This window comes from Chrysochloris asiatica, unplaced genomic scaffold (assembly GCF_000296735.1).
Source record: "Chrysochloris asiatica unplaced genomic scaffold, ChrAsi1.0 scaffold00001, whole genome shotgun sequence".
Classification (NCBI taxonomy): Eukaryota; Metazoa; Chordata; class Mammalia; order Afrosoricida; family Chrysochloridae; genus Chrysochloris; species Chrysochloris asiatica.
This window is the reverse complement of record NW_006408519.1, coordinates 1,957,576-1,982,114: the sequence shown is the minus strand read 5'-3', so window position 1 is coordinate 1,982,114 and position 24,539 is coordinate 1,957,576. Positions and strand designations below refer to the sequence as shown.

The window sequence follows — 24,539 nt, the reverse complement described above, 5'->3', positions numbered from 1 at the left end:
ACCAGTCCATTTCAGCTCACTTATGCCTAAGATATCAATGTTTATGCATTCCATTTCATTTTTGACAACTTCCAATTTTCCCAGATTCATACTTCATACATTCCATGTTCTGATTTTCAATGGATGTTTACAGCAGTTTCTCTTCATTTTGAGTTGTGCCCCATCAGCAAATGAAGGTCCCGCGGGTTTTTCTCCCAAGAGCTATGCTCCATTCGCGTTATCACGATCAAGTCTACTTTGAGGAAGCAGCTCTTCCCCAGTCTCATTTTGAGTGCCTTCCAACCTGAGGGGCTCATTTTACGGCACTATATCTGACAGTGTTTCTCTGCTATTCATAAGGGTTTCAGTAACTAAAGATTTGGAAGTAGTTCGTCACTCATTCTTCCTAGTCTGTCTTTGTCTGGCAGCTCATCTGAAACCTGTCCACCATGGGTGACCCTGCTGGTATTTAAAATGCCGGTGGAATAGCTTTCAGAATCACAGCAACTCACAAGCCACCAGAGTATGACAATCTGACAGACAAGTGGTGGCTGTTTGGTTTTAAGTGGAAACTGTCACTTTAAATTTTGAGGAGATCTGTGTGCATGCATAGTAGAACCCTCCAGGGGTGGGGTTGGGGTGTCCATTCGCTCAGGTGCCCCCTCTAGTCATCAGAATGGAGGTACATAGACAGCGAGAGACCAATGAACAGATACCAAAAAAAGAATGTCCACACCTGTATCTCCACGGTTCTGTCAGGCGTTCATGGCTGTTCTGATCCTTCCCCTGCTTGGTCTCTCCCAGAATGGTGGCTCTGGGACTAGCTGAGCATCTTGAATTAGAAAGCAATGGATTTCTTGATTCTGCTATAAATTCCCCTAGCTGTAAGCCTTCCAATCTTCTAAATATTCCTTTATATGTGGTTCAGAGTTCTAGCACCATCCCCTGAGCCTGCTTGGCCCAGTATTGTGTGTTGTGTGTTGTTGGTGACGGAGCTCCTCACTGCATGTCTGTCTACCCCATCCGCCATCTTGACGTGCCAAAGATGGCTTATAAGAAGAATAATGATGTTATTATTTTCTTCTTTCCAATCCCATTTTCTCTCTCCTTTTTTCAAGGGTTAAGCAGTTTTTATTGGGCTCAGACCAGGAATCTGTGAGTCTTGAGAGATTCTGTTTATTTGTTGGTGTTGGTTTCCTTCTCCATGTCCTTGGTGGTCTATGTAAGTTACTTCTGTAGTGAATCTTGGGCTTCTCCTTTTTCTTCTCCTCTGTGGGAGCTATCACTGCCTGGTCCTGCCAACAAACCTCTTAATCCACGTGCCTCATAAGTAAACTTATATGTAAGCTTTAGACATGCGAATCTGAACAGAAATCATCATCTGATTTTTCTTTGTGTGTTAGAATGTTGTGAAACACCTTGGGGGGCTTCAGAGCACTCTGGTTATGTTTGGTTTTGTTGGGAATAATGTCTTGTACAGTCCATCTGACAAGGTGTCTGGGCAAGCAGAAGTGGCGGGGACGATGGGATAGCTTGGTATCCATGTGCTTGAGGAAGAAGATCAAGGCCAGGTACTGAAACTTAATTCTGTAGAAATTGTCTGGAATGTTAGTGCTTTTACAATGCATGGCCACCACCTCTCGGCCCGGCAGTAAGCACTGCTTGGCTACTCTGGTCTATAAGAAGTCCTGAAGATGGTTTCAACCAGGACCTGTCCCTCTGCCATCTTTGGAGTTACCCAGGAAAGGTAATCCTATACTTTAAAATATATTTTTCTTTTCTTACTTCATTAGTTAGAACCCTAGAATGATATTGATAAGGAGTAGAGAGACAACATAATCCTGTTTCCAGTCTTAAGGGGAAAGCTTTCAACATTTTTCCATTAGGTAAAATGTTTCCTATAAGGCTTTTTACATAGTTGTTGTTGTTAAATGCTGTGGTTCCAACCCATAGCAACCCTTTACAGGGTTTCTGAGGAGCAGCTGGTGAGCTTGAACCACCAACCTTGTGGTTAGAAGCAATTTTGTAGTCCAGCACATGAACCCACAGCACCACACCAGGACTCCTTTATATAATTGTTGTTGTTAAGTGCCATTGAGTTGATTCCAACTCATAGGGACCCTGTATAGGGTTTCCAAGGAGCAAATGGTGAGCTTGAACCACCGACCTTGCAATTCAAACAACTTTGCAGTCTGATGTATCAGCCTACAGCACCACATCAGGACTCCTCTTAACATAGTAGGGAGCTTCAAAAAGCTTGTAGAAAAAATTCCATTATCTTTTCACTGCATTTTTCCACGAACTTTTCAAAGCCCCCTGAAATACTATTTATCTCTGGTAGTGTAGTGGTTACGAATTGGGCTGCTAACCTCAAGGTTGGCGGTTCAAAACTACCAGTGGTTCTGTAGGAGAAAGATAAGGTACTCTGCTCCTGTAAAGATTTACAGCTTCGGACACCCTGTGCAGGGTCACTATGAGTTGGAACCGACTCCATGGTACTTAACAACAACAACAGTTAGAGAAATGCCCTTTTATGCATAGTTTGCAAAGAGATTTTTTTCGTGAATAGTAATAGAATTTTATAACATCCTTTTTCTTCTTTTATTGAGATGATTTGATGATTTTTTTCTTTTATTCTGCTAATACGGTGAATTACATAAATTGATTTGTCAAGTGATAAATTACTCAACTTGTATACATGATTTATTATCGTAGTTACACATTTATTCCTCACTTGTCACTTATCTTGTTATCCAACACTCTGCATTTATGGCAACTGTGAAAAGATTCTCATGCAGTGTCTCATGTGGGGCTGTGGCCAAGATTGGGGTACCCTCTGTAGGCCACCCCAAATGATAGAATGGGATAACTACATAACTGAGTCACATGTAGGATTGCAGCTGACGAGCTAGCTGCAGGATGCTTTCTCCTGTTCATGTGTGACATCTCAGTATGGCCACCAAGTATGCAAGGCAGTGGCAAGATGAGGTGAGGCTGCCTGAAGGTGCTGGAGAGGTGAGTTAGGGAGTAGGGAAAGGAAGGAGAGGGAAGGGGACCACGTGGGCTGTGGGGCCTGTGTGGACAGAGGACAAGTCGAGTTCCTGCCCAGGGCAGGCAGTAGACAGCACCCAACCAATACCATCATCCCTTAACCCCTGCAGGTTCCATGGTGGTGGGTAAGGTGTGGTTGGGGAGGGGGCCTGTTGTGCCGTGTGCATCCCAAGATGTGCAGGGAGTGCCCAATGGGAAGTAAGTAATCAGTGTGTGATGAGGGGCTGATGACTGGGTATGGATCCAACTCCTGCATAATGCCAATTTTGCATAATGACCTGGTTTTTGGAATCTCATCATATTGACAAGTGAGGAGTGGTGGCATATTGTTGAATTTGCTTTACTAAGATTTGTCCAAATTTTTTGTATCTTTGTTCATAAGTAAAATTTGCCTCTCTCCTAATCTTGTCAGATTTTGATATCAAGGATATGTTGTTGTTGTTATGTGCCGTGGAGTCAGTTCCGACTCATAGCGACCCTACACAGGGTTTCCGAGGCTGTAAATCTTTACGGGAGCAGACCACTTCATTTTTCTCTCGTGGAACTGCTGGTGGTTTTGAACTGCTGACCTTGAGGTTAACAGCCTGATTCATAACCACTACGCTACCAGAGCTCCTTCAAGGATATGTAGGTCTCATGAAATGAGCCAGGTAGTGTTTCCTTTACTTTCAATTTTCATCTGAAGAGTAGATTGAAGACTGACATAATAGCTTAACTGTTTGGTAGAATTTAGCAGTGAACTCATCTCTTCCTGGAGTTTAGTTTGATAAAAGATTTAATTCAGATTTGATCACTTTAACAATTATAGAACTAGACAGGCTTTCTATTTCTTGTCAGTTTGGGCCAGCGGTATTCTGTCTCTCTATTTAAACCCGTTGTTTTAGTCAGTCAATACCCCTACACCTATGTTTTCCCTTTTCATTTCATTACGCTTCTCTGAGCTTACTCTGGGGAGTCATTTTCCTTTTGTATGAAAAGAATATTCTTAAGTATTAATATGGATTAGCTGATCAATTTTCTTACCTTGTCTTTTAAAGTTTTTATTTTACTTTCAGTCTTTACATTTTTGGTGGTATTCTTTAGCTATAGTAGTGTGCTTTGCCCACAAATGGAGAAGGCTTGAACAAGCCAGGAAAAATCCTCAACTACTGAGGAATGGATTTGATGACAAATATCCTAGCTTCCTGCCTCCTTAGTGGACAATTGTAAGGTGTGTCCTACAGTTTCTCAGAGGGTTTCCAGTAGTATTGAGCTCCAGCAGCCCACAGTGGAAAACACTGAACAGAATACCTTGTCTTGTCTTTTCTTCCTTCTCTGATTTATTTCTCCACTCCCATAAAGTGCTACCTGGGATCATCTCCCGGATAAACTACGTATAGTCAAACCCTTGCCTTAAGGTCTGCTTTTTGGAAAACCAAATCTAATGTCTGGCCTACGTCACGGGTGCAGCTCTTCAGGGCCTCAACACTTCATAAGAAGCCCTGCACATCACTCCTTGCTGTCTTAACCTAGAGCGTTAGGCACATGTTCAGCCTCTTGGCTTTTTAGTCTATCTCTCTAGAATTGGCATTCATCTTCAAAGAAAAACGGCCCCTAACAGAGGACCTCTCTGTTTTTCATTCTTCCTTTTTATGCTGACTTGGGAAGTCATCATTATTTTGCTATCTGTCTTTATATTTAAATAAATATTTTGTACTTTAGTTGCCTTCAGTTGTTGTTGTTGATAAGTGCCTTCAAGTTGATTCCAACACATAGTGACTCTGTATATGGTTTTCAAGGAGCAAATGGTGGGTCTGAATGGTTAGCAGTCCAGTGCTTATACTACAGAGTAATTCAAATAAGTAGAAAGTCCCCAGCCTTTTTCTAGCTTTATATTACACTTCAATTCTTTAGAGAGTTTGCTTTTCTTGAGCCCTGCTTATTTCCATATATTCCACCACACAACTCATACTCCCCACTTCACAACTCCTTAGCTTTCTTATTCTTTTTCCGTTTAAAATGTGACCTGCTCAAATGTCAGAGCCTTGCAAAAAGAGGATTGTCCCCAAAAGCCAGCCTGGAACCACATAAAGGTAACCCAAGATGCTTGTCAAAGGGCAAGGAGGCAGTTTGAACAGCTGCTAAGAGCGAGCTAGTCAAGGCTCTAGGAAGTCCTCATTGTCTTTGAGTCAATTCTGACTCACAGTGACCTTATAGAAAGGAGTAGGATTGCCCCATAAGGTTTTCCAGTTGGTAATCTTTATGGAAACAGATTACCACATCTTTTTTCCAAAAAGCAGGTATTGGGCTTGAACTGTCACACTGCCAACCTTTTGGTTAGTAACCAAGTGCTTAACTACTATACCAGAAAACCAAAAAAAACAAAAACAAACAAAAAACAAAAAAACCCAACCCACGATCACTGAGTTGATTCCAAGTCATAGGGTTTCTGAGAATGTAAATTTTTAGGAGAGCAGAAAGCCTCATCTTTTGCCTACAGAGTGTCTGGTGGGTTTGAACTGTACACTTTTTGGTTAGTAGCCCAATTCTGAACCCATACTGTCACCAAGGCTTATTACTGTACCACCAGTGCTCCTTTAGTTAACTATTATTGTCAGGTGCCATTGAGTCGATTCAGACTCATTAATGACACTGGACCTCAGAGCAAAACCTGCCTGGTCCAGTGCCACCCTGACAATCGTTGCAATGCTTGAGCACATTGTTGTAGTCTGTGTTAATCCACCTTGTTGAAAGTCTTCCTGTTTTTCACTGACCGGCTCTACCCAGCATGATGTCCATCTGCAGACACTGGTCTCTTCTTTATGCCATGGCCACAGTACAAGAAATGAAGTTTCACCATCCTTGCTTCTAAAGAGCATTCTGGTTGTACTTCTCCCAACATAGATTTGTTAAACTCTTTTCACAGTCTGTGGTATATTTAATATTTTTTGCCAATACCATAATTCAAAGGTATCAATTCTTCTTTGGTCTTCCTTGTTCAAGATCCAGCTTTCCTGTGCATATGAGGTGACTGAAAATACTATAGCTTGGGTTAGGTGCACATTAGTCTTTTAAGTGACATCTCTGCTTTTTTTTTTTTAAAAAAAAACACCTTTTAATTGTGAATTGAGCGAAGGCCTTCAGAGCAGATCATTCAATTTTACATTTAACAAATTGTGTACTTCATTTCATTTCAGTGATTGCAATCCTTTCCATGAAACATAACTTATCCCACTTCTTCCTCGTGATTCTTGTTTCCATTCAACCTTCTTTCCCAACCCTTCTGACCTTTGTCGTTGAGAAATGCTGCTCTTTTAATCTTGAATGGTTGACTATTCCATGGTGTGTATACCTTACCGGAGTCCTGGTGTGGCACTGTGGGATAAAGCACTGGACCACAAAGTTGGTTTGAACCACAAAGTCAGCAGTTCAAATTTACCAGTCGCTCCTCAGAAACCCTATACAGATCGCTGTGAGTTGGAACCGACTTGATAGCACTTAACAACAGCAACAATACCTTACTAGTGTTGCTGCTCTCCTTATATACTTATCTACTACTTGTCTGAAAATTGAGTCACAAGGGTGAGTTCTGTCCCAGACTATAAGGGTTGCCGAGGCCACAATCTCCAGTGCCTCAAGTCTCTTGCTTGTCAGTAAAGCTAGTCTTTTTATATAATTTAGTTTTGTCCCACATTTTCTACATCTCTATCCAGGACCTGTAGATGTAATCCCTTTTAGAACAGTTGGAAGTGGTAGCCTGGCACCATCTAGTCTTGGTCTTAGGGTCATGGAGACTGATGTTCACACGTTGCCTTCATCCAGTAGACTAATTGTTAATAAGTGTCTTCAATTTTTATTATTCTTTTTTGCTCCACACAGGGAGAGACCAATACTTGCCCTTTAGATGGCCATTTATGAGTTTTAATGATCCCAGTAGGATGTAGAACATTGTCTTGGTATACCATTTGACCATGATGTTCCGCCCCCCTATATCTTTGCTTTTTAACACTTTACAAGAAGGTCTTTTGCAGCAGATTTGTCCAATGTAATATGTCAGTTAATTTCTTAACTACTGCTTCCGTGGGCATTGATTGTGGATCCAATTAAAATGAAATCCTTTATGTCAATCTTACCTTAGATAATCATGATGGTTACAGGTACAACTGTGAGGATTTTTGTTTCCTTTATTCCATATTGGAGTCTTTGATCTTTATCAGTTAAGTGCTTCAAGTTCTCTTTCCTTTTAGCAAGCAAGATTGATTGTATCATCTGCATATTGTAGGTTGTTAATGAATCTTCCTTTAGTTCTGATGACAAATTTTCCTTCATAGAGTCCAGTTTCCTGGATAATTTGCTTAGCACACAGATTGAATAAGAATGGTGACACATCCCTTTTCTGATTTTAAGAAACTATTGTTATTTTTGTTAAGGGCCTTTGAGTTGGTTCCGACTCATAGTGACCCTGTATAGGGTTTCCAAGTAACAGCTGGTGGATTTGAACTGCTAACCTTGTGGTTCACAGTCCAATGCTGATCCTACACTGTCACATCACTTAAGAAATTGTTGTTGTTTTTGTTAAGTGCTGTCGAGTCAGTTCTGACTCATAGTAACTCTGTATAGGGTTTCCAAGGAGTGGTTGGTGAGTTTGAACCACCGACCTTGCAGTTCAAACCGACCTTGTGTTCCCTGCTTATTCTACAGCACCACACAAGGACTCCAATGAAGAAACTGTTATGGTTAAGTGCCACTGAGTTGGTTCCGACTTATAGGGACCCTAGATAGGGTTTCTGAGGAGTGGATGGTGAATTTGAACTGCTGACCTTGTAGTTCAAACTGACCTTGCAATGCAGTGCATTAACCCACAGCAACCTTGCAATCCAGTGCATTAACCAGAAACTAGGAGTGAAGGGAGGGTAGACACAAAATGAAAAGATGGAGCTGATGGACAGATTGGCAAGAATATAGAGTTGGTTCAGGGACAAATCTAAAGGATCAGGTTTAAGCCAGATATTCTGTTTGCCCAGAACTTTCTTGAAGGCTCAGCTTAAATGAGTTTTCTTAATTCTCTTGGCTGGAATCACTTCCTCCTTTAACTTCCACAGTACTTTTATTGCATTTATCATATCACATCTTTTTCAAGTGGCTTTGAATAGTCTGTTCCTTCTAAATTATTAACTACTCGATGGCAGCTGTGGTATAGCAGACAGAGCAGCAGACTCAGAAGACCTCGGTTGAAGTCTCAGCTTTAGCACTTACCATTTACATGACTGAAGGCAAGTTACTACTGGTGTCTGGTTCTAAGTGTCCTCATCCATGTAATGGAGGTAATACTGTGTGGTGGTTGTTGCTGGTTATGTGCCGTGGAGTTGGTTCAGACTCATAGCCACCCTGTACAGGGTTTCCGAGGCTGTAAATCTTTACGGGAGCAGAAAGCCTTGTCTTTGTCCCGCGGAACAGCTGGTAGTTTTGAACTGCTGACCTTGCGGTTCACAGCCTGATATGATTTGATATATACACATTTGATATAAAATGGTACACTGAGCACTAGACAAATTAAAGCTTTTATTTGCAGATCTGACTATGTGGTATTAACTACTCCAGGTGTATGATATATAAGGGGGATTAAAAACTTTCGTGAAAAAATGAAATCAAAAGACCATGGAATTGTCCATGAACTTCTTGAAGCTCCCTTGTATATGTCATCACAACTTTGTACAGCTCTATTATTATATTAAATAAAACATGTATTTTACAAATGGGGGCAGAGCTACAATCAGTTGAATAACTTAATCAAGGTCACAAAATTAAATAGTTAGCCGGCACTCAAATTAAGGTCTATCTCTAAACGTTACTTTCCCCATTGGACTACTCTTGTCTTTCCATGGCTCCCAAGGACTTTTAATATAGTGACTTTGAAATCACTTTTGGTCTAAACTAACCTGGGGACATATCAAAGTGTTCCCTATCTGTCTCCAAGGGTAACAAGCCTACCCTGATTTATAAATAAATTTCCATATATTTTACCTAAAAAAAATTCCCTGTGCAAAAGTGTGTGTGTGTGTGTGTAATGCATTAAGAGAGAAAAAGCGATGTTTGTCCTTAAGAACGTTTTTACTAGACTCCTAGATTTAACAAACAGAGACTGGATAAAAGGGTTTACATTTTTGCGTACCCTCTTTAAATTTCAGGGCTTTTCAGCAGTACTTGACTTTTTTAAGGGATCATAGAAATCTCCGGAAGAAAGGTATGAATAGGCACCTCAGAAAATAGCAGAGATATCCATTCAAATATTTCCAGTTATCATCTTTCCACAAGGTGAAGAAACGCCTTCCTTGCACAATAGATACATCATCTTTCCCTTTAATGTAATTTTTAAAAAATCATTGAAATCAGTAAATAATCTCAAATGTCCACATTTTGTCTTTGTGCCTGTATGTGATGGTGGTGTTGTTGGGGTGGGGGCTACTGGGGAGACCTGGGTTATAAAAGAAGTAACTGCAAAGTCAGCTCAATGATCCTACCATCACCTTCTGGTAAGGTCCTTACATAACCACCTTACTTCTCCAGTAAAACGCTGTTTATTTCTTGCCCCTAAGCTGACACTACACTTCCACTTTAAGTACAACTGCGGATGAAACTGGAGAAACAACAACAAAACACCCCCAAGGGTCCGCAAAATAATTAGGGTTGCCCAGGGAAATCAGAGCCGAGAAGGCAAAAGCCCCTCTCCCTTCCCATCTCCTCTGGGACTCACTTACCCTCCCTCCCGAACTCCCTCCCGGCCCTGCGGGTTCGCCCTCCGTCTCCGCCTAGGCTAACACGTGCTCTCCGGAACACTCACTCCGGAGACATCCCACCCCTCCGGAGGGCTGGGCTCGGGAGTCGACCGGCCCAATCCGCACGCGCCTTACAGCGTCGTGGCCAGACAACGTTGAGCCGCCCAATCGAAAAGGCCTTAGTGCCCGTTTCCCGGAGCCCCGCCCCTCCGCAGCCGTGCCCCCGCCCGCCGGTCTCCTCCCTCCTCCACCTCCCGTCCGCCCCTCCCCCGCCGCTCCGGAGCGGAGCCTGCGAGACGGAGAAACTGGGGCAGAAGTGAAGATGGCGGCGGTGGTGCTGGCGGCGGCGGCTTCTTGCCAGTGACGCGCGGTGCGGGCTCAGTTCCCTCCCCATCTCCCCAAGTCCGGACCCCGTCCGCCGCCGGGACCACACCGACTCAGCAGCCCGCCCCTCTCCCCCTCCTCGGTCGCCGCTTTCCCGACGCCCGCTGCCGCTGGCGGCGGCGATTCCGCGCCGCGGATCCCGGCCGCCGGCCTCGCACTCCTTGGCGCTGTTGCTGGGAGAGCGGGTGGCGTGTAGAACCGCCCTCCTGCCCGCCCCGCCGGGTGGCCGGGCCGCAGGCGGACACACGCCCGGCAGGGAGGCGGCGGTGGCCCTGCGCATTTGCTTCCCTCCGTTTGGGGACTGGAAGGCAGCGGCGGCGGCGGCGGCTGTGGGTTTTGGGGAGGGGACCGGATTCCGGGGGGGGGGTGGGCGAGCGCGGGAGAGGGCCGTCCTCTGGAGGAGGACAAGAAGGAAGCACCATGACGTCCATCCATTTCGTGGTTCACCCGCTGCCGGGCACCGAGGACCAGCTCAATGACAGGTAATGGGGCCGGCGGGCGGGCGGCGGGGGGGAGGGGCGCCCTCCCCTCCCCCACGGGGCCGCGCCGGGGCGGGCGCCGGTGTTTACGCGCCGGTCCCTCACGATGGGGTCCTCCTAGTCTCGGGTTAGGTCCCTTCCGGGGCAAACTTGACGTCCCGGGAGGTGCGGGAGGCGCGCGGTGTAGACGGGAGGGCGCCTTCAACTCGGCCGAGATGGGGGGCTCGGGCTCTCGGGGGGCGGGCAGTAATTACCGCCCGGCCCAGGCCTGAGGAATCCATATTAGTCAAAGTTGAATTGAGACAGACAATGCGGATGGGGGATGGTGGAGGTAAAAAGAGAGGGAAGAGGAGAAGCGCGGCGAGGGGCCCCGGGGCTAGGCTGGACTGGGCTGGCTCACCCCGGTCCCTGGGAGCTGGGTCCTGAGGGCTGGACGGGCGCTGCCAGCCCCCTGAGATCCCGGGTGGGGGGGAGAAGCCGATTCCCGGCAGATGGAGGGGGGTGATGAGGGAGGGAGGCAGGAAGCGCCATGATTATTGTTATTATTATTAAATTTAAGCCCCTGCAGTGAGGCTCCCTTGCCCGGGGAGGGGATGGATTCTGGCGGACGTCGGGGAACGGATTCCCTTTGCTCTCCTTCTTCCGAAACGGTGCTGGCAGCTCATGTTGCCACCCTCTGTGGTGCGAGCTTTTTTTGTTTCCCCTTTTATTCTAATGATAGTGTTTTCCTGAGTTGTAATTTGACAGCTGAAAACCGTGCGTAGAGTCAAAGGAAAACTCTTACGTTTGCAGTTCGCAATGCTGCTTTTCTTAACACGCTGTAAATTTCTAGGATGGGCTGCTCTGGGTGGAGGAGGAATTACGATTTTTTTCTTGTCTTTTATAAGAAGGCTGTTTTGGCCGTGGATTCTTCCCTTTCCCTTCTTCAGCGTTCACTGCCAGTTTTGGATATTGAATTGCAGGGCCGCATGCTCACAGGGAACTGAGATAAAGCAGGAAAAGTTCCTTTACTATTGCAAAACAGAGACTCTGAAGTGGTTGAGGGAGGCCTCCATTAAAGCATGTCTGAGAATCTAGGACTCAGATCTAATGATGGACTAAATGTTTATATTCTCAGAAGGTGGGACATTTACGTCTCCGTCTTCCCCAGTAGTGCTCTGTATTTCTTTTGGGTGTAAAATGCCATTTGGTCCCAAGTTTAGAAGTTGAATATATTTTTTGCTAAGTGATCCTATGACATAAGTTACATGACGCCCTGTTTGTCATGTGCTTCCTGGAGGAAGAGGCCTAACTTGCTACTAAGATACTGGCCTTTCTCAGAGCCTTTAACTGCCTCGCTTGTCGGCCCCCAGTCGGATTTGTCTCATCCTTGCTGTAGCCATATTGCATTTAGCATGCTTGTGAAACTTTTGGAGTACTTGAAAAAATGTTAACCATTCTGAATTGTCACATAGTTCATTTCAATACTGAAATAACGAGTTATTTAACATTTTGCTATGTGTTAAATACATTAAAAAATCCTTTGATTTTATTTGATCAGTGATATATTTTTAAGACATTAGCACAGATTCTTTGTAAAATTTAAAGTTTTTTTTTTTTTTTTTCGTAAATCCAGGCTAGTAGTGAATATAGCTTTTCCATCATTCAAGATGCTGAGCAATTTAGAAAATTGCACTAGGGACATGAGAACTAGGACGTATTTTCTATATTAATCCTAATTTTATGTATCAGACTCCTGGCTAGTTTATTGTGCATGCCAAAACCTATTGTATAGTGTGTGAACTAGGACGTATTTTCTATATTAATCCTAATTTTATGTATCAGACTCCTGGCTAGTTTATTGTGCATGCCAAAACCTATTGTATAGTGTGTTGGGAACCTGGTTCCTTTTTGAGCATTTCTTTTGCTTCAACAATCTTGAGAAATTTACATGTATCAGTTTTACAGCTATCTTTTCCCCCCATGCCTAGAATAAACAGGTAAATTAGCTTTGATTTTCAGTCCTATAATGTTAGTGTGCAATAATAAGATTTAGATCATCTTGCATTTCATTACATAAAGAAAAAGCATGTGGATTTGATTTAGATTTTGAAATATGTGTGTCAATTTGGCAAATGCTTGAAAAAATAGAAAAATGCTATAGGTAGGAATTTTGGCATCTCTAGTACCTAGCAACTGTAAAAATGTCTTGTCTGTCGAGATTTGTTTTCATGCAGCCTAAGTTTTGAATTAGTAGATGTGATGGGAGCTGCTCTTTGTTTCCCCTTCAAAAGAAAAGATCGGTTTGGCTTGTCTGGTGGCAAAGTTGTTACAGAATCATATTATTGCTTGGGAAAATGTTCTCAACAGTGATTGGTTTTCCTAGGCCCTCTTAATGAACCAGAACAAGCAGAATATATTCATGTTTAGATAAAAACTTAAAGCTTACTAAGTTTTAGCAATAGAAAAGAGTGTACAACTATAGCTTGATTTTTATATGAGAAATGTGTCTTTTATTAAAAAACAAAACCCAAACCCATTACAGATGAGTTGGTTCCACCCATAGTGATCCTGTAGGGTGAGTTAGAACTGCTCCTTAGATTTTCTTTACAGAAATCTTTTCAGAAGCAAATGGTCACATTATAGCTGAATTTTTACATTAGAAATGTATTGTATGATGGTCACAAACTCAATGGTAAATGATGGTTTTGAATGAAAAAGGTATGAATAGATAGACTGTACTCTTTACACAAAAAGCAAGAAGATTGAACAGTGTGTTTTTCAAATAAATTGTTCAGTTAAAACTGTTGGGGCTCAAAACGCTATTATTTTCTTCTCTTGTAAGTTTTCTTTCATCAAATACTTACGTTCTGTTAAAAGTCTAATATTTTGTTAAGTGTAATAACAGTCTGATGTGTTAAACATCTAAAATGTACCCAGCATAAAAAAAACAATTGTATCTGATACTTTTTTCTTGATTTGTGTTCCAAATTTGCTAATTTTGTGATAGTCTGCACATTGGGTAAAGAATTTCTATCTAATTATTGGCCCTGGGAAATCAAATGAATGAATGAATGAAGTTGATAAATACTGATAGGGGAGTGGAAACTATGGGGCTTCCCAAGGGGATTACAAGGTCTCTGGCCATAGTGGGCGGACCCTTGTTAAGTATTGTTGAGTTGGTTCCAACTCATATCCACCCTGTATGGGTTTCTGAGTAGTGGCTGGTGAGTTTGAACTGCTGACCTTGTAATTCAATCTTACCTTTTGTTCCAGTGTTTATTCTTCAGTGCCAAGGTGGGCTCTTAATAAATATTATTAATTGAGTTGAACTGAAACCTTATTGTGTTCAGATACTTTTGCGACATGTTGATTTTCCTTTTAGTAAATGTATTTACTGTTGTGCTTCCGCTTAAATTACTGTCTCTGAGAAATACAGAAATGGTACCAAGAAGACGATTTTCTGCACTTTGAGTTTGAGGGACGAGCTGGATGTGCCTAAGAATAAGAAGTAAAGTAGACCACAATCTTATCACTGTTCAGAAGAAGAAATGCCCCAGAGAAGCTACAAATTTACATAGTGAGCTAATGGCAAAGGAAGCCCATATTACAAGCCTTCAGCCTTTTTGTTTTGTCTTTTGAAGTCCAAGGCTGTTTGCACTGTCATACGTGGCCTGTGTACTAGAATATTTCTGCTGTCTGAGGCATCCTTAGATGCCTTCAGGTGACCTTAGAATAGACATCTGCCTTGATCTCCCCCCCCCCCCAGGGCTCCAGATTGATTTGTACCTTAAATCTAGGAACTGAACCCTCTCCTACTACTAGCTTACACAAACAAGCAAACCCATGGCCACCTGCCTTCGAGTCAATTCGATTCAGACTCTTAGCAGTCTTATAAGTTTCCAAGACTGTAAATCTTTATGGGAGAACACAACTTCATCTTTCTCTCTCAGAGAGGCTGGTGGGTTTGAATTGCCAACTTTCTGGTTAGCAGTTAAGTGTTTATTCTATAGCACCACACTAGGACTCTGGGGCTCTTTAGTGTAAAACCAAAACCCATTTACCATGGATTCCAACTCAGCGACCCTTTGTAGGTTTTCTGAGGCTGGTGGGTTTGAACTGCCAACCTAGTGCCCTTGACTCATAGTGACTCTGCATAGGATTTCCAAGGAGCGGTTGATGGGTTTGAACCACTGACCTTATGATTAGCAGTCCAGTACTTATTCTGCAGCACCACGGGAGAGGCCTTTTTAAGGAGTTCCTATAATGGCATGAATTTTTGTTGTTGGTTGCTTGCAACTCAGTGATCTTATCTAGGAGAAGGAAACCCTGTGTGGCTCTGAAACACTGTATGGTCCTGCCCTGCACCATCCTCATATTATGTTTGAGCCCATTGTTGCTGCCGCTTTGCCATACCCATACCCTCTCATTGAGGGCTGTTGCTGGTCCTGAATTAGTCTATAGGACAAAGATTGGTTCTGATGCAAACCAGTTCTCATTGTTTTTCTATATGTGGAATTTTCTTATGAGCATTGCTTTTTGTCATTGTAATGTGTTACACAATTATCAAAAAGTCTTGATTGCAATTGGCCTATTAGAAAGCTCCTATAAGGAGCTTCCCCTTGAGGTTCCTTTAGACCAGGCACAGTGAACCTTTTTTCTGCCAAAATTTATGACATTATTGGTGGGCCATATAAAGTTATCAATTTAAAAATTAACACTGTATTTTAAGGAGCTCTGGTAGCGTAGTGGTTACGAATCGGGCTGCGAACCTTAAGGTCAGCGGTTCGAAACTACCAGCGGTTCTGCGGGAGAAAGATGAGGCTTTCTACTCCCGTAAAGATTTACACTCTCGGAAACCCTGTACAGGGTCACTATGGGTCGGAACCGACTTGATGGCACTTAACAACAACAACAACAATGTGAAACCCTACACAGGGTTGCTATGGGTCAGAATCCACTTGACAGGGCAATCAACAACAACAACAATGTGGCGCTGCAGAGCCCTGGTGTGGCACTTAAAAACAGTAATAAAAATGTGGCACTGCAGATTAATGTGCAGGATTGCAACGTCGGTTTGAACAGCAAGGTCGGTGGTTCAAGTTCACCAGCGACTACTCAGAAATTCTATATGTTGTTGTTATAGGTCAGAACCGACTGGGCACTTTATAACAACAACGTGATGGCTAGGAGCTGATTGTTGTTAAGTGCCACCGAGTCGGTTTCGACCCATAGTGACCCTGTAGAGGGTTTCCAAGGAGCGACTGGTGAGTTTGAACCACCAACCTTGCAGTTCAAACCGACTTTTCAGTCTAGTGCACTAATCCACAGTGCCACACCAGGGCTCCAGGAGCTCTGGCAGTGTAGTGGTTATGAGTCGGGCTGCTAATCTCAAGGTCAGCAGTTCGAAACTACCGGCCATTCTGCCCGAGAAAGATGAGGCTTTCTGCTCACGTAAAGATTTACAGCCTCGGAAACTATGGTGGTGGTGGTGATGATGTTGTGCTGTGCAGTCATTTCCGGCTCATAGCAATGCTGTACAGGGTTTCTGAGGCTGTCAGTTTTTATGGGAGCAGATAGTCTCATCTTTCTCCCACAGAATAGCTGGTCGTTTCAAACTGCTGACCTTGAGCTTAGCAGCCTGATTCGTAACCACCATGCTACCAGAGCTCCTCAGAAGCCCTATACAGGGTCCGGATGAGTCGCAACCAATTCAGAGCACACTACCACCACCAGTGTGTAATGGCTGGAACTGTAGTTGCCTTGACGGGGCTAGACCAAAAATGATTTCAAGGACTGGGCGTTCCCTACCCCTGCATTGGATTATAAGGTAAAAAGGTGCAGACAAAAGTTTGGATTTTGAATTCCCAAATCTGGGTTTATCTCAGCCTTGATACCTGTTAACTGCATACTCATAGGCAAGTCATTTAATCTCTTAGAGCCTCACTCCCTGCTCCTCTCTTCGCAGTCTCTAAATTAGGCACAATATCTACCTTGAGGATGATGAGGAACAGTTGCGATGTGTATGGAAAAACACAAAATATTATAATGTGGATTCAGAGGAGAATATTATGAAGAGATTTTTTTCCTTCTAACTGTTGTCAGGTGTTGTCTGGCTTCCAAATGGAAAAAAAAATAAAACCAGAAACTCAAAGAAATTACCTTAGAATAGCCTTAGCATCTAGTGCAGAACCCAGACTCTTGGGCCCCTCCTAGATCAGTGGTTCTCAAATGGGGGTGGGTTTTCAATAATCTCTCCTTCTCCCCCTATCCCAGGATATCTGTCAGTTATCTGAGACTTTTTGTTGTCCCATCTAGGGCATTGCTACTTGAGTCTGGAGACCAGGAATGCAGCTAAGTGCCCTATAATGCACAGGACAGCCCCTACAACAAAGAATTATATTGTTGTTGTTAAGTGCCATCTAGTTGGTTTTGACACATAGTGAACCCTGTCTTAGGGTTTCCCTGGAGCAGCTGGGGGGTTTGAGCCGTCACCTTAACACAGATACAGAACACCATCACAGACAATTCTTTTGGACAGCTTTGACATATAAAGTGCTTTTGTATTGGATATGGCATTTAGTAAGTGCTCATTATTTTTATTAGGTTGTGTTGGGTTTTAAAGACTCAGACATATCCTTAACCTCTCAGTAGGGGCCAGAAAATATTCCAGGAACTACTTGGTGGATAGAAGTTACAGTAGTTGGTAGCTGCCTAAAATTTCAATGTGCTACACCAAACCCCACAAGTATTAGACAGGGTGGATAGAGCATCACATCACCAAACCAGTGGCAAGTATCATTATTTGATTATAGAGATCGTTACCTAGAAACAGTAATACTAGAAAGACTGCTGGGAAAAGTACATTGGAGCTTAACTAAAATGATTAAATAAAGTTATTTAGGAAAGTAAGGTTAAAGACAGTATGAAATAGCCAAGCAAAAATTGAAAATCTATATTGTACGTCAAGGACTCAGTGACTAAATGATAGGTCGAGGAATAAAACGGACATTTGTGAAGGAACTTACATGGCACATAGTAGTATACCTAGGAATAATAAGATGAAATGAAGAAAAGTCAGATTTTTTTTCTCCCTAACGATTAGATTATTTCGTAAATAGTCTTTAAAGGAAAGCGTTTAATCACTGAAGATTATTTCAAGTTACACTTGAGTAAATCCTGGTGTGGCACTGTAGGATAAGCACTGGACTACTACTTATAAGGTTGGCAGTTCAACCACGAGTTGCTCCTCAAATTCTTTACAGGTACACTGTGAGTCGCAACCGACTCGCTGGCATTTAACAACAAATCTTAGCGAGGAGTGCTGAAGGGAGCAATTTTACAGTATTTTTCCCATTTTTGTCATATGTACAGAAAAATGTTCTTTATTTTTGTTGATTAGCTTATACTCAGAACATGCATCAACTCACCAGTTTCTTCATGTACGCGTCATTGATGTTGGGTCCATTGCTTTAGTTGTGCTGCCATCCCCACCTGTCTTCTCTGACTTGTTCCCCCCGTTAATATAAATTCACTGTCCCCCAAATTCCCTGTCTTTTGAGTTGCTCTTGACAATTTGATCTCATCTAGATTGTCATATATACTTCAGATGGAAATAACAAACTCTTAATTATATTCTGTTTTGGTCATCTGATCACATGAAAATAGCCTACTGACTCACAGGAAGTATGAATTGTCGATTTAGTGTCATTGATTTTTAAGTTTTTTTCTTGAATATTATTTTTAAGCTTCATATTTGGAAAAGTTTCACACATACACAAAAATAGAATAGTATACTGATTAGCCATGTATCCATCACCTAACCTAAACAGTTAGCAACTGGTGGCTGAAAAAGAAAAGAAAAAAAAAAAAAAATACAGACACGCTGCCATGGAGTAGATTGCAACTCATAGCAACCCTATACATGTTTCCGAGGCTGTATGTAAATCTTTATGGGAGCAAAAAGCCTCATTTTACTCTCCTGGAGTGACTGGTGGGTTTGAACTGCCGGCCTTGTGTTAGCAGTCCAGTGCTTATTCTGCAGGCTAGTTGGTTTTTAACCTCCCCTCCATTATAGAATTTAATTGGTGAATTTTCAGTGTATACCTCCAAGATGAAGCCTTCAGGGGGTGAAAAGCCACACCTAAAAAATATTTTAATAATCAAAATACATCCTGTTCAGATTTTGCTATTATCTCATAAATGCCATTTTTGGATTGACTATATTAATGACTTTGCATAATTAAAACTAATTGGGGTCTAATGTGTTACAAAATACAACCTTCTTAATTAAGAAAAGACTTGTTGCTGTTGTAAAATGGGCAATAGGAATGGACTGGATCCTTATGGACTGGATCCTTATGGTTCTTTACAACATGATGTTTTACTTTATTTGTCACTCCTTGTAATTTATATAATGATGATCGTAAGATAGGATTCTTGAAATTAAGTGATATTTTGTGGAGTACGCTGAATGGTAAGATTAAGTCACATGCAAAATTTACTGCATGCTTTGAAGTTAATCTATAGAGATGAGAGTTGAATTTGGCTATAAATTCAAATTATTCTTTAATGAGATCATGTTGCATTACTTTGTGATAGAACAGTGTAGTGCTAATAAACCCCTTTAAAATGGGAAATCTGTGGAGACCTAAGTAACTATATTACACTTTGATTTTTGTCAGAGTATTAAATAAAGTGTCAAAAGTTGATGTGAGTTCATGAGTAAATATAGTTTGTGTAGCAAAAGTGATACCTGCTTAGTTTCTGATGGCATGGTACCTTAGTAAAGTGTTTTCAGCTGTCTCTACTCTCTCTTAATTGTTTTCCAAACCAACTGATTAAGGTATAATTTACATACAATAAAATTCACCCGTTCTAAGTGTACAGTTTGACAAATGTAGACAGTTGTAATACCGTCACCAGAATGAAGATAACAGAACATTTTCTTCAGCTCAAAACATTTCTTAGTGCCCATCCCTGCCACTGGCATCAGCTGTTGTGCTTTCTGCTATTGTAATTTTGTCTTTTTAAGAATTTCATAGAAATGTAATCGTGTGTTCTTGTCTTTTTCACTTATCATAATGTTTTTGAGATCCTGTTTTATGTAGAATGGGTTGTTGTTAAGTGACTCATAGCGACTGGTGAGTTTGAACTGTCCACCTTGTGGTTCAAACAGACCTTGCAGTTCAGTGCTTTATCCCATTTTTAAAATATGGATAGGGCACACATTTAAAAAATCTGTTCTCTAACTGATATTTGGGGTTGTTAGACTAAACAAACCAGTTGCTGTCAAGCAGATTCTGACCCTACATCAGTCAGATTAGAACTGTACGCCATAGGTTTTTTTATTTTTAATGTTATGTTGTGAATTATGTGATAGTTTACATGGGAGAACGTTAGCTTTACATTCATCCCATCATATATCATTTCACTGTCATGGTTACAATCCCCTCCATGCATCATCAACCAACCAAAGGGTATACCCTGTAAGCCTGCCCCTTGGTCATCAGCACACAGCCCCACCCTGCAAGCCTGCACCTTGGTCGTCAGCACACAGCCCCACTCCCTCTCTGGGTCTAAAGTCCCCAGTCGTTCCAGCTCTCCATGTCATCATCTCTGCCTCCATCTCTGGCAATCACTGCTTCTCTGGGTATGGTCCCGCTCTCCGCTCTTCTACCTTGATGGTCCCAGGGACCTTCAGTTCCTGGACTGCAAAGTCAATCGCTCCCGGCCTTTTGCTACAAAACATCTCCCTTTACATTTCCAACCCTCACAACCAGCCCTGATAACAATTATTCACTATCCCTATCTCCTTTCATCAGCCCCGCCCAGACAGATAGGATACTACTCAGTGGAGATTCTACCTTCCTCCGTGCCCTCTGGATCTAGGCTCCCTCTTGAAAGCTTGTAAGCCAGTCACTTCTTGCTTTTGTAGCCCCCACCCCATTTTAGGTAGCCAATGTCCAAGTTGCCCACCCTTGTCTACTCTGTGTAACACTATAGGGTTTTGAAGGACTGATTTTTCAGAAGCTGATTATCAGGTCTGTCTTTCCAAGATGTTTCTAGGTGGACTTTAACCTATAATCTTTTGATTAGCAGCTGAGCATGTTGACTGTTTGTACCAACCAAGGACTTCTAGGTTGTTGTTGTTTTAAGTTTCTTGTTTGTTTCTTAGGCTTTATTTAAATAATAATAAAAAAAAAAATCCTGTTTCTATAAAAAGCTCTTATATGGAAAATACAGAAAATCACATAATGGTAAGATGGTGGCACCACTGCTAGTACTTTGGTCACTTTCAGGTCTTTATACATAAATATTTTTGTTTGGTTTCACATAAGAGTATTTTTGATCATCCTGGGTGTAATTTTATATTCTTAATTTTTAAATTGATTTAAAGTGTTAAACAGTATGTTCTATAGGAAAAAGCCACTGATGTTTAAGAAATTTACATCTTTCTTGATAGGAAATTTTCATGTTAATTAAAAATTATATACTAGTATATGTAGGAGCTCTGGTAGCGTAGTGGTTACGAATCAGGCTGCGAACCTCAGGGTCAGCAGTTCGAAACTACCAGCTGTTCCGCGGGAGAAAGATGAGACGTTCTGCTCCTGTAAAGATTTATAGCCTCGGAAACCCTGTACAGGGTCGCTCTGAGTCGGAACCGACTCCACGGCACATAACAACAACAACAACAACAACATATGTAAAAAGGAGCTCTGGTAGCATAGTGGTTATGAATCGGGCTGCGAATCTCAAGGTCAGCAGTTCGAAACACCAGCTGTTCTAGGGAGAAAGATGAGGCTTTCTGCTCCCGCAAAGATTTACAGCCTCAGAAACCCTGTACAGGGTCGCTGTGAGTTGGAACTGACTCCGTGGCACGTAACAACAACAACAACAAATGTAAAAGGAGCTCTGGTAGCATAGTGGTTATGAATCGGACTGCGAACCTTAAGGTCAGCAGTTCAAAACTACCAGCTGTTTCGTGGGAGAAAGATGAGGCTTTCTGCTCCTGTAAAGATTTACAGCCTCGGAAACCCTGTACAGGGTCACTGTGAGTTGGAACCGACTCCACGGCACATAACCACCACCACCAGTATATGTAAGAAGTCCAGACTGCTAACCTCAAGGTTGGCCTTTCACACTCGTCAGCTGCTCCTTGGAAACCATACACTGGGTCGCTGTGAGGCTGAACCAACAGCACTTAACGTGTATACGTTACGATATTATTATATTCAAGAATTCTATTAACTGTAATGGCTGTTCTCTAGAGGACTAATTACGGAGTCCTGGTTTGATGCTGTAGGATTACCACTGGACTGCTAACCACAAACTCGGCAGTTCAAATCCAGCAGGGGTGCTGTGACTTGATGGCACTTAATGGCAAATATGAAGATGGTACCTCTTGTCAAAGCTACAAAGTACTGCATAAACTGAATGAATAGTTAAATGTTTATTCTCATTCCCTTTAGTCCAGGGCACAGGTGAAACGGGAAAAAGTATTCAGAGCCTCCTATTTCAAGTTAGGCTCCAGCATGAATGGAGGGTTCTGATCCAGGCTTCAGGAGATGATACGGAATTCCAAAGATAGTCTTGGTGCTGGTGTCTTTTACTTAGTGGAACGGTGGAAATCCATCTGAGTCTTTTTCTCTGGGCATCCACTTTCTGTAATATGAAAAGTAAAAGATGGTGCATTTTGTAAGCCTTGTGGAAAAGATGAATTTGGAAGAAGGAAGTTAATTTGACAGAGAAGATTAAGTTAAGAAAGCAGAGGAGATATGGGAGAGTTTTGTTGTTTAAATTTCTAAATGATGAAATCAGTGCTTTGTATGAAAGTTTTTGTGGAAAGGGATATTTGGATCTGTTGATCCACCTATTCCCTTGTGTTGTAATGGCTTTGTTTCTTGTCCAAAGATTGTTTTGAACCTTGCCCAGTCATGCTTTGTATCATCGATTTTGGCATTTTCAAACTTACTTTTAAGTCTTTAAAGGAATAATGAATCAAATGAGTTTTTGAAAATTCTTTGCAAGCCTAGTTTAATCATTTGTTCTCTTAGTCTTCTTAGTTTCTGTGGGGTTTAAGCTGAAGTCTCCGTCTCTGCAAGAAACCCATTGATGTTTTCTTCTGAGAATCTTTTTTCTGCTTTTGAGAATCTTTTTTCTGCTTCTCAAGTATTTGGATTACAAGGGGACTTCAAAAAGTTAATGGAAAAGTTTTATTATCTTTTAATTCCTTTTGTGGTGGTTCTTTGTGGTAGTGTTGTTGTTGTTAAGTGTAGTGGATTTGGTTCTGACTTACAGGAACCTGGTACGGAGTTTCCAAGGAGTGGCTGGTAAGTTTGAACCGCCGGTTTTTGTTTTTGTTTTTTTTTTTTGCATAACCTTGTTTTATTTTATTTTGTAAATGTCTTATTGCGAATTATGTGATAGATTACATGGGAGAACATTAGCTGTACATTCATCCTATCATATATCGTTTCATTTCTATGATTACAGTCCCCTCCATGCATCATCAACCAACTCTGCAAACCTGCCTCCTGGTTGTCAGCACACAGCCCCTCTCCTTCTCTGGATCTAGAGTTCCCAGCTGCTCCATCTCTCTACGTCATCATCTCTGCCTCCATCTCTGGCGTTACTGTTTCTCTGGGTAGGGTCCCGCTCTCTGTCCTTCTCCCTTGATGGTCCTAGGGGCCTCCGCTTCTGGACTGCAAGGTCAATCACTCCCCTACTTTTGCTACAAAACGTCTACTTTTACATTTCCAGTCCTCACAGTCAGTCCTGATAGCAGTTATTCACTATTGAACTACATGAGTGCTATTCCCATCTCCTTTCATCAGCCCCGCCCAGACAGATTGGATACTACTCAGTGGAGATTCTACCTTCCTCTGCGCCCTCTGGATCTAGGCTCTCTCTTGAAAGCTTGTAAGCCAGTTACTTCTTGCCTTTGTAGCGCCCCACCCTTTCCCCCATTTTGGGTAGCCAGTGTCCAAGCTGCCCATCCATGTCTATCCTGTGTATCGATGGGGTGGGACTTGAACCACTGATCTTGCAGTTCAAACTCATCTTGTGGTCTAGTGCTTATCCGCCAGTGCCAAACTAGGACTCCCAAATTGTCTCTGGTTTCAGAAAAGTTTGAATTGAGGAGACTCAAAGGCAGTTTATATTTGTTTTTCCTACTGTAGGGCCTCTTGAGTACTCAGAGGACTCAGAAAATGTCAGAGGCTTTCCCAGTGGCCCTGAAGATTGGATCTTTAGGCAAGTTCTAGGATGTACTTTTAGGGGTAGTAGCATTTTGGGTGAGGAATATAGTCTCAGATTAATTTTTTTTTTTTTTTAATGGAAAGTTTTTCCAGTAATTTTTAAGTAACGTGAACTCACAGAACTATAGTGGAAGCATTTGTTGTAGTGTTTTTCATAGTTAAACACTACTAGTGTACTGGTGTGGTGCTGTGGGTTAATGCGCCAGACTGCAAAGCCATTTGAACTGAAAGGTTGGCAGTTCAAGCTCACCAGCCGCTCCTCGGCAACTCTATATAGGGTCGCTGTGGGTCGGAACTGACTTGATGGCACTTAACAACAACTCCTAATGTCTCAATGGACCACTGTCATTATGAGTACCAAACTTAAAGGACCATTGTGTCAAAGGCTCTTAATCTACATTTCTTCATCTTACAATTAATTGATGACAGCAAATGGGTTTTATCTTTGGCTAGTTCCTCAATGCCCGGAGCTTCCTTCCTCAGGTTCTGTAGGTGTTCATTTCAGAATAGGATATGAGTGTGTATGTGTGTGTTGGATAAAACCCAAGATGACAAGAAGTCATTTGCTTTATTAAGAGAAGACTTTAGGGTGAGTCTGATGTGGCGTTTAGGATAAGCACTTGACTTCAGGGTTGCTTTGAACCGGTTCAAGT

General features: G+C 42.2%; 1 protein-coding gene across 1 annotated transcript in view; it reads left to right on the top strand.

Moving 5' to 3' along the window:
• The first annotated feature begins 10,129 nt into the window (after positions 1-10,129).
• Positions 10,130-24,539, top strand: part of UBR5 (ubiquitin protein ligase E3 component n-recognin 5) — a 173,698-nt gene continuing 159,288 nt past the window's right edge. The window contains exon 1 of the mRNA XM_006830617.1: positions 10,130-10,651. Within this exon, the coding sequence (XP_006830680.1) occupies positions 10,590-10,651 (62 nt within the window). The 5' untranslated portion in view covers positions 10,130-10,589. The remainder of the gene's footprint in view (positions 10,652-24,539) is intronic.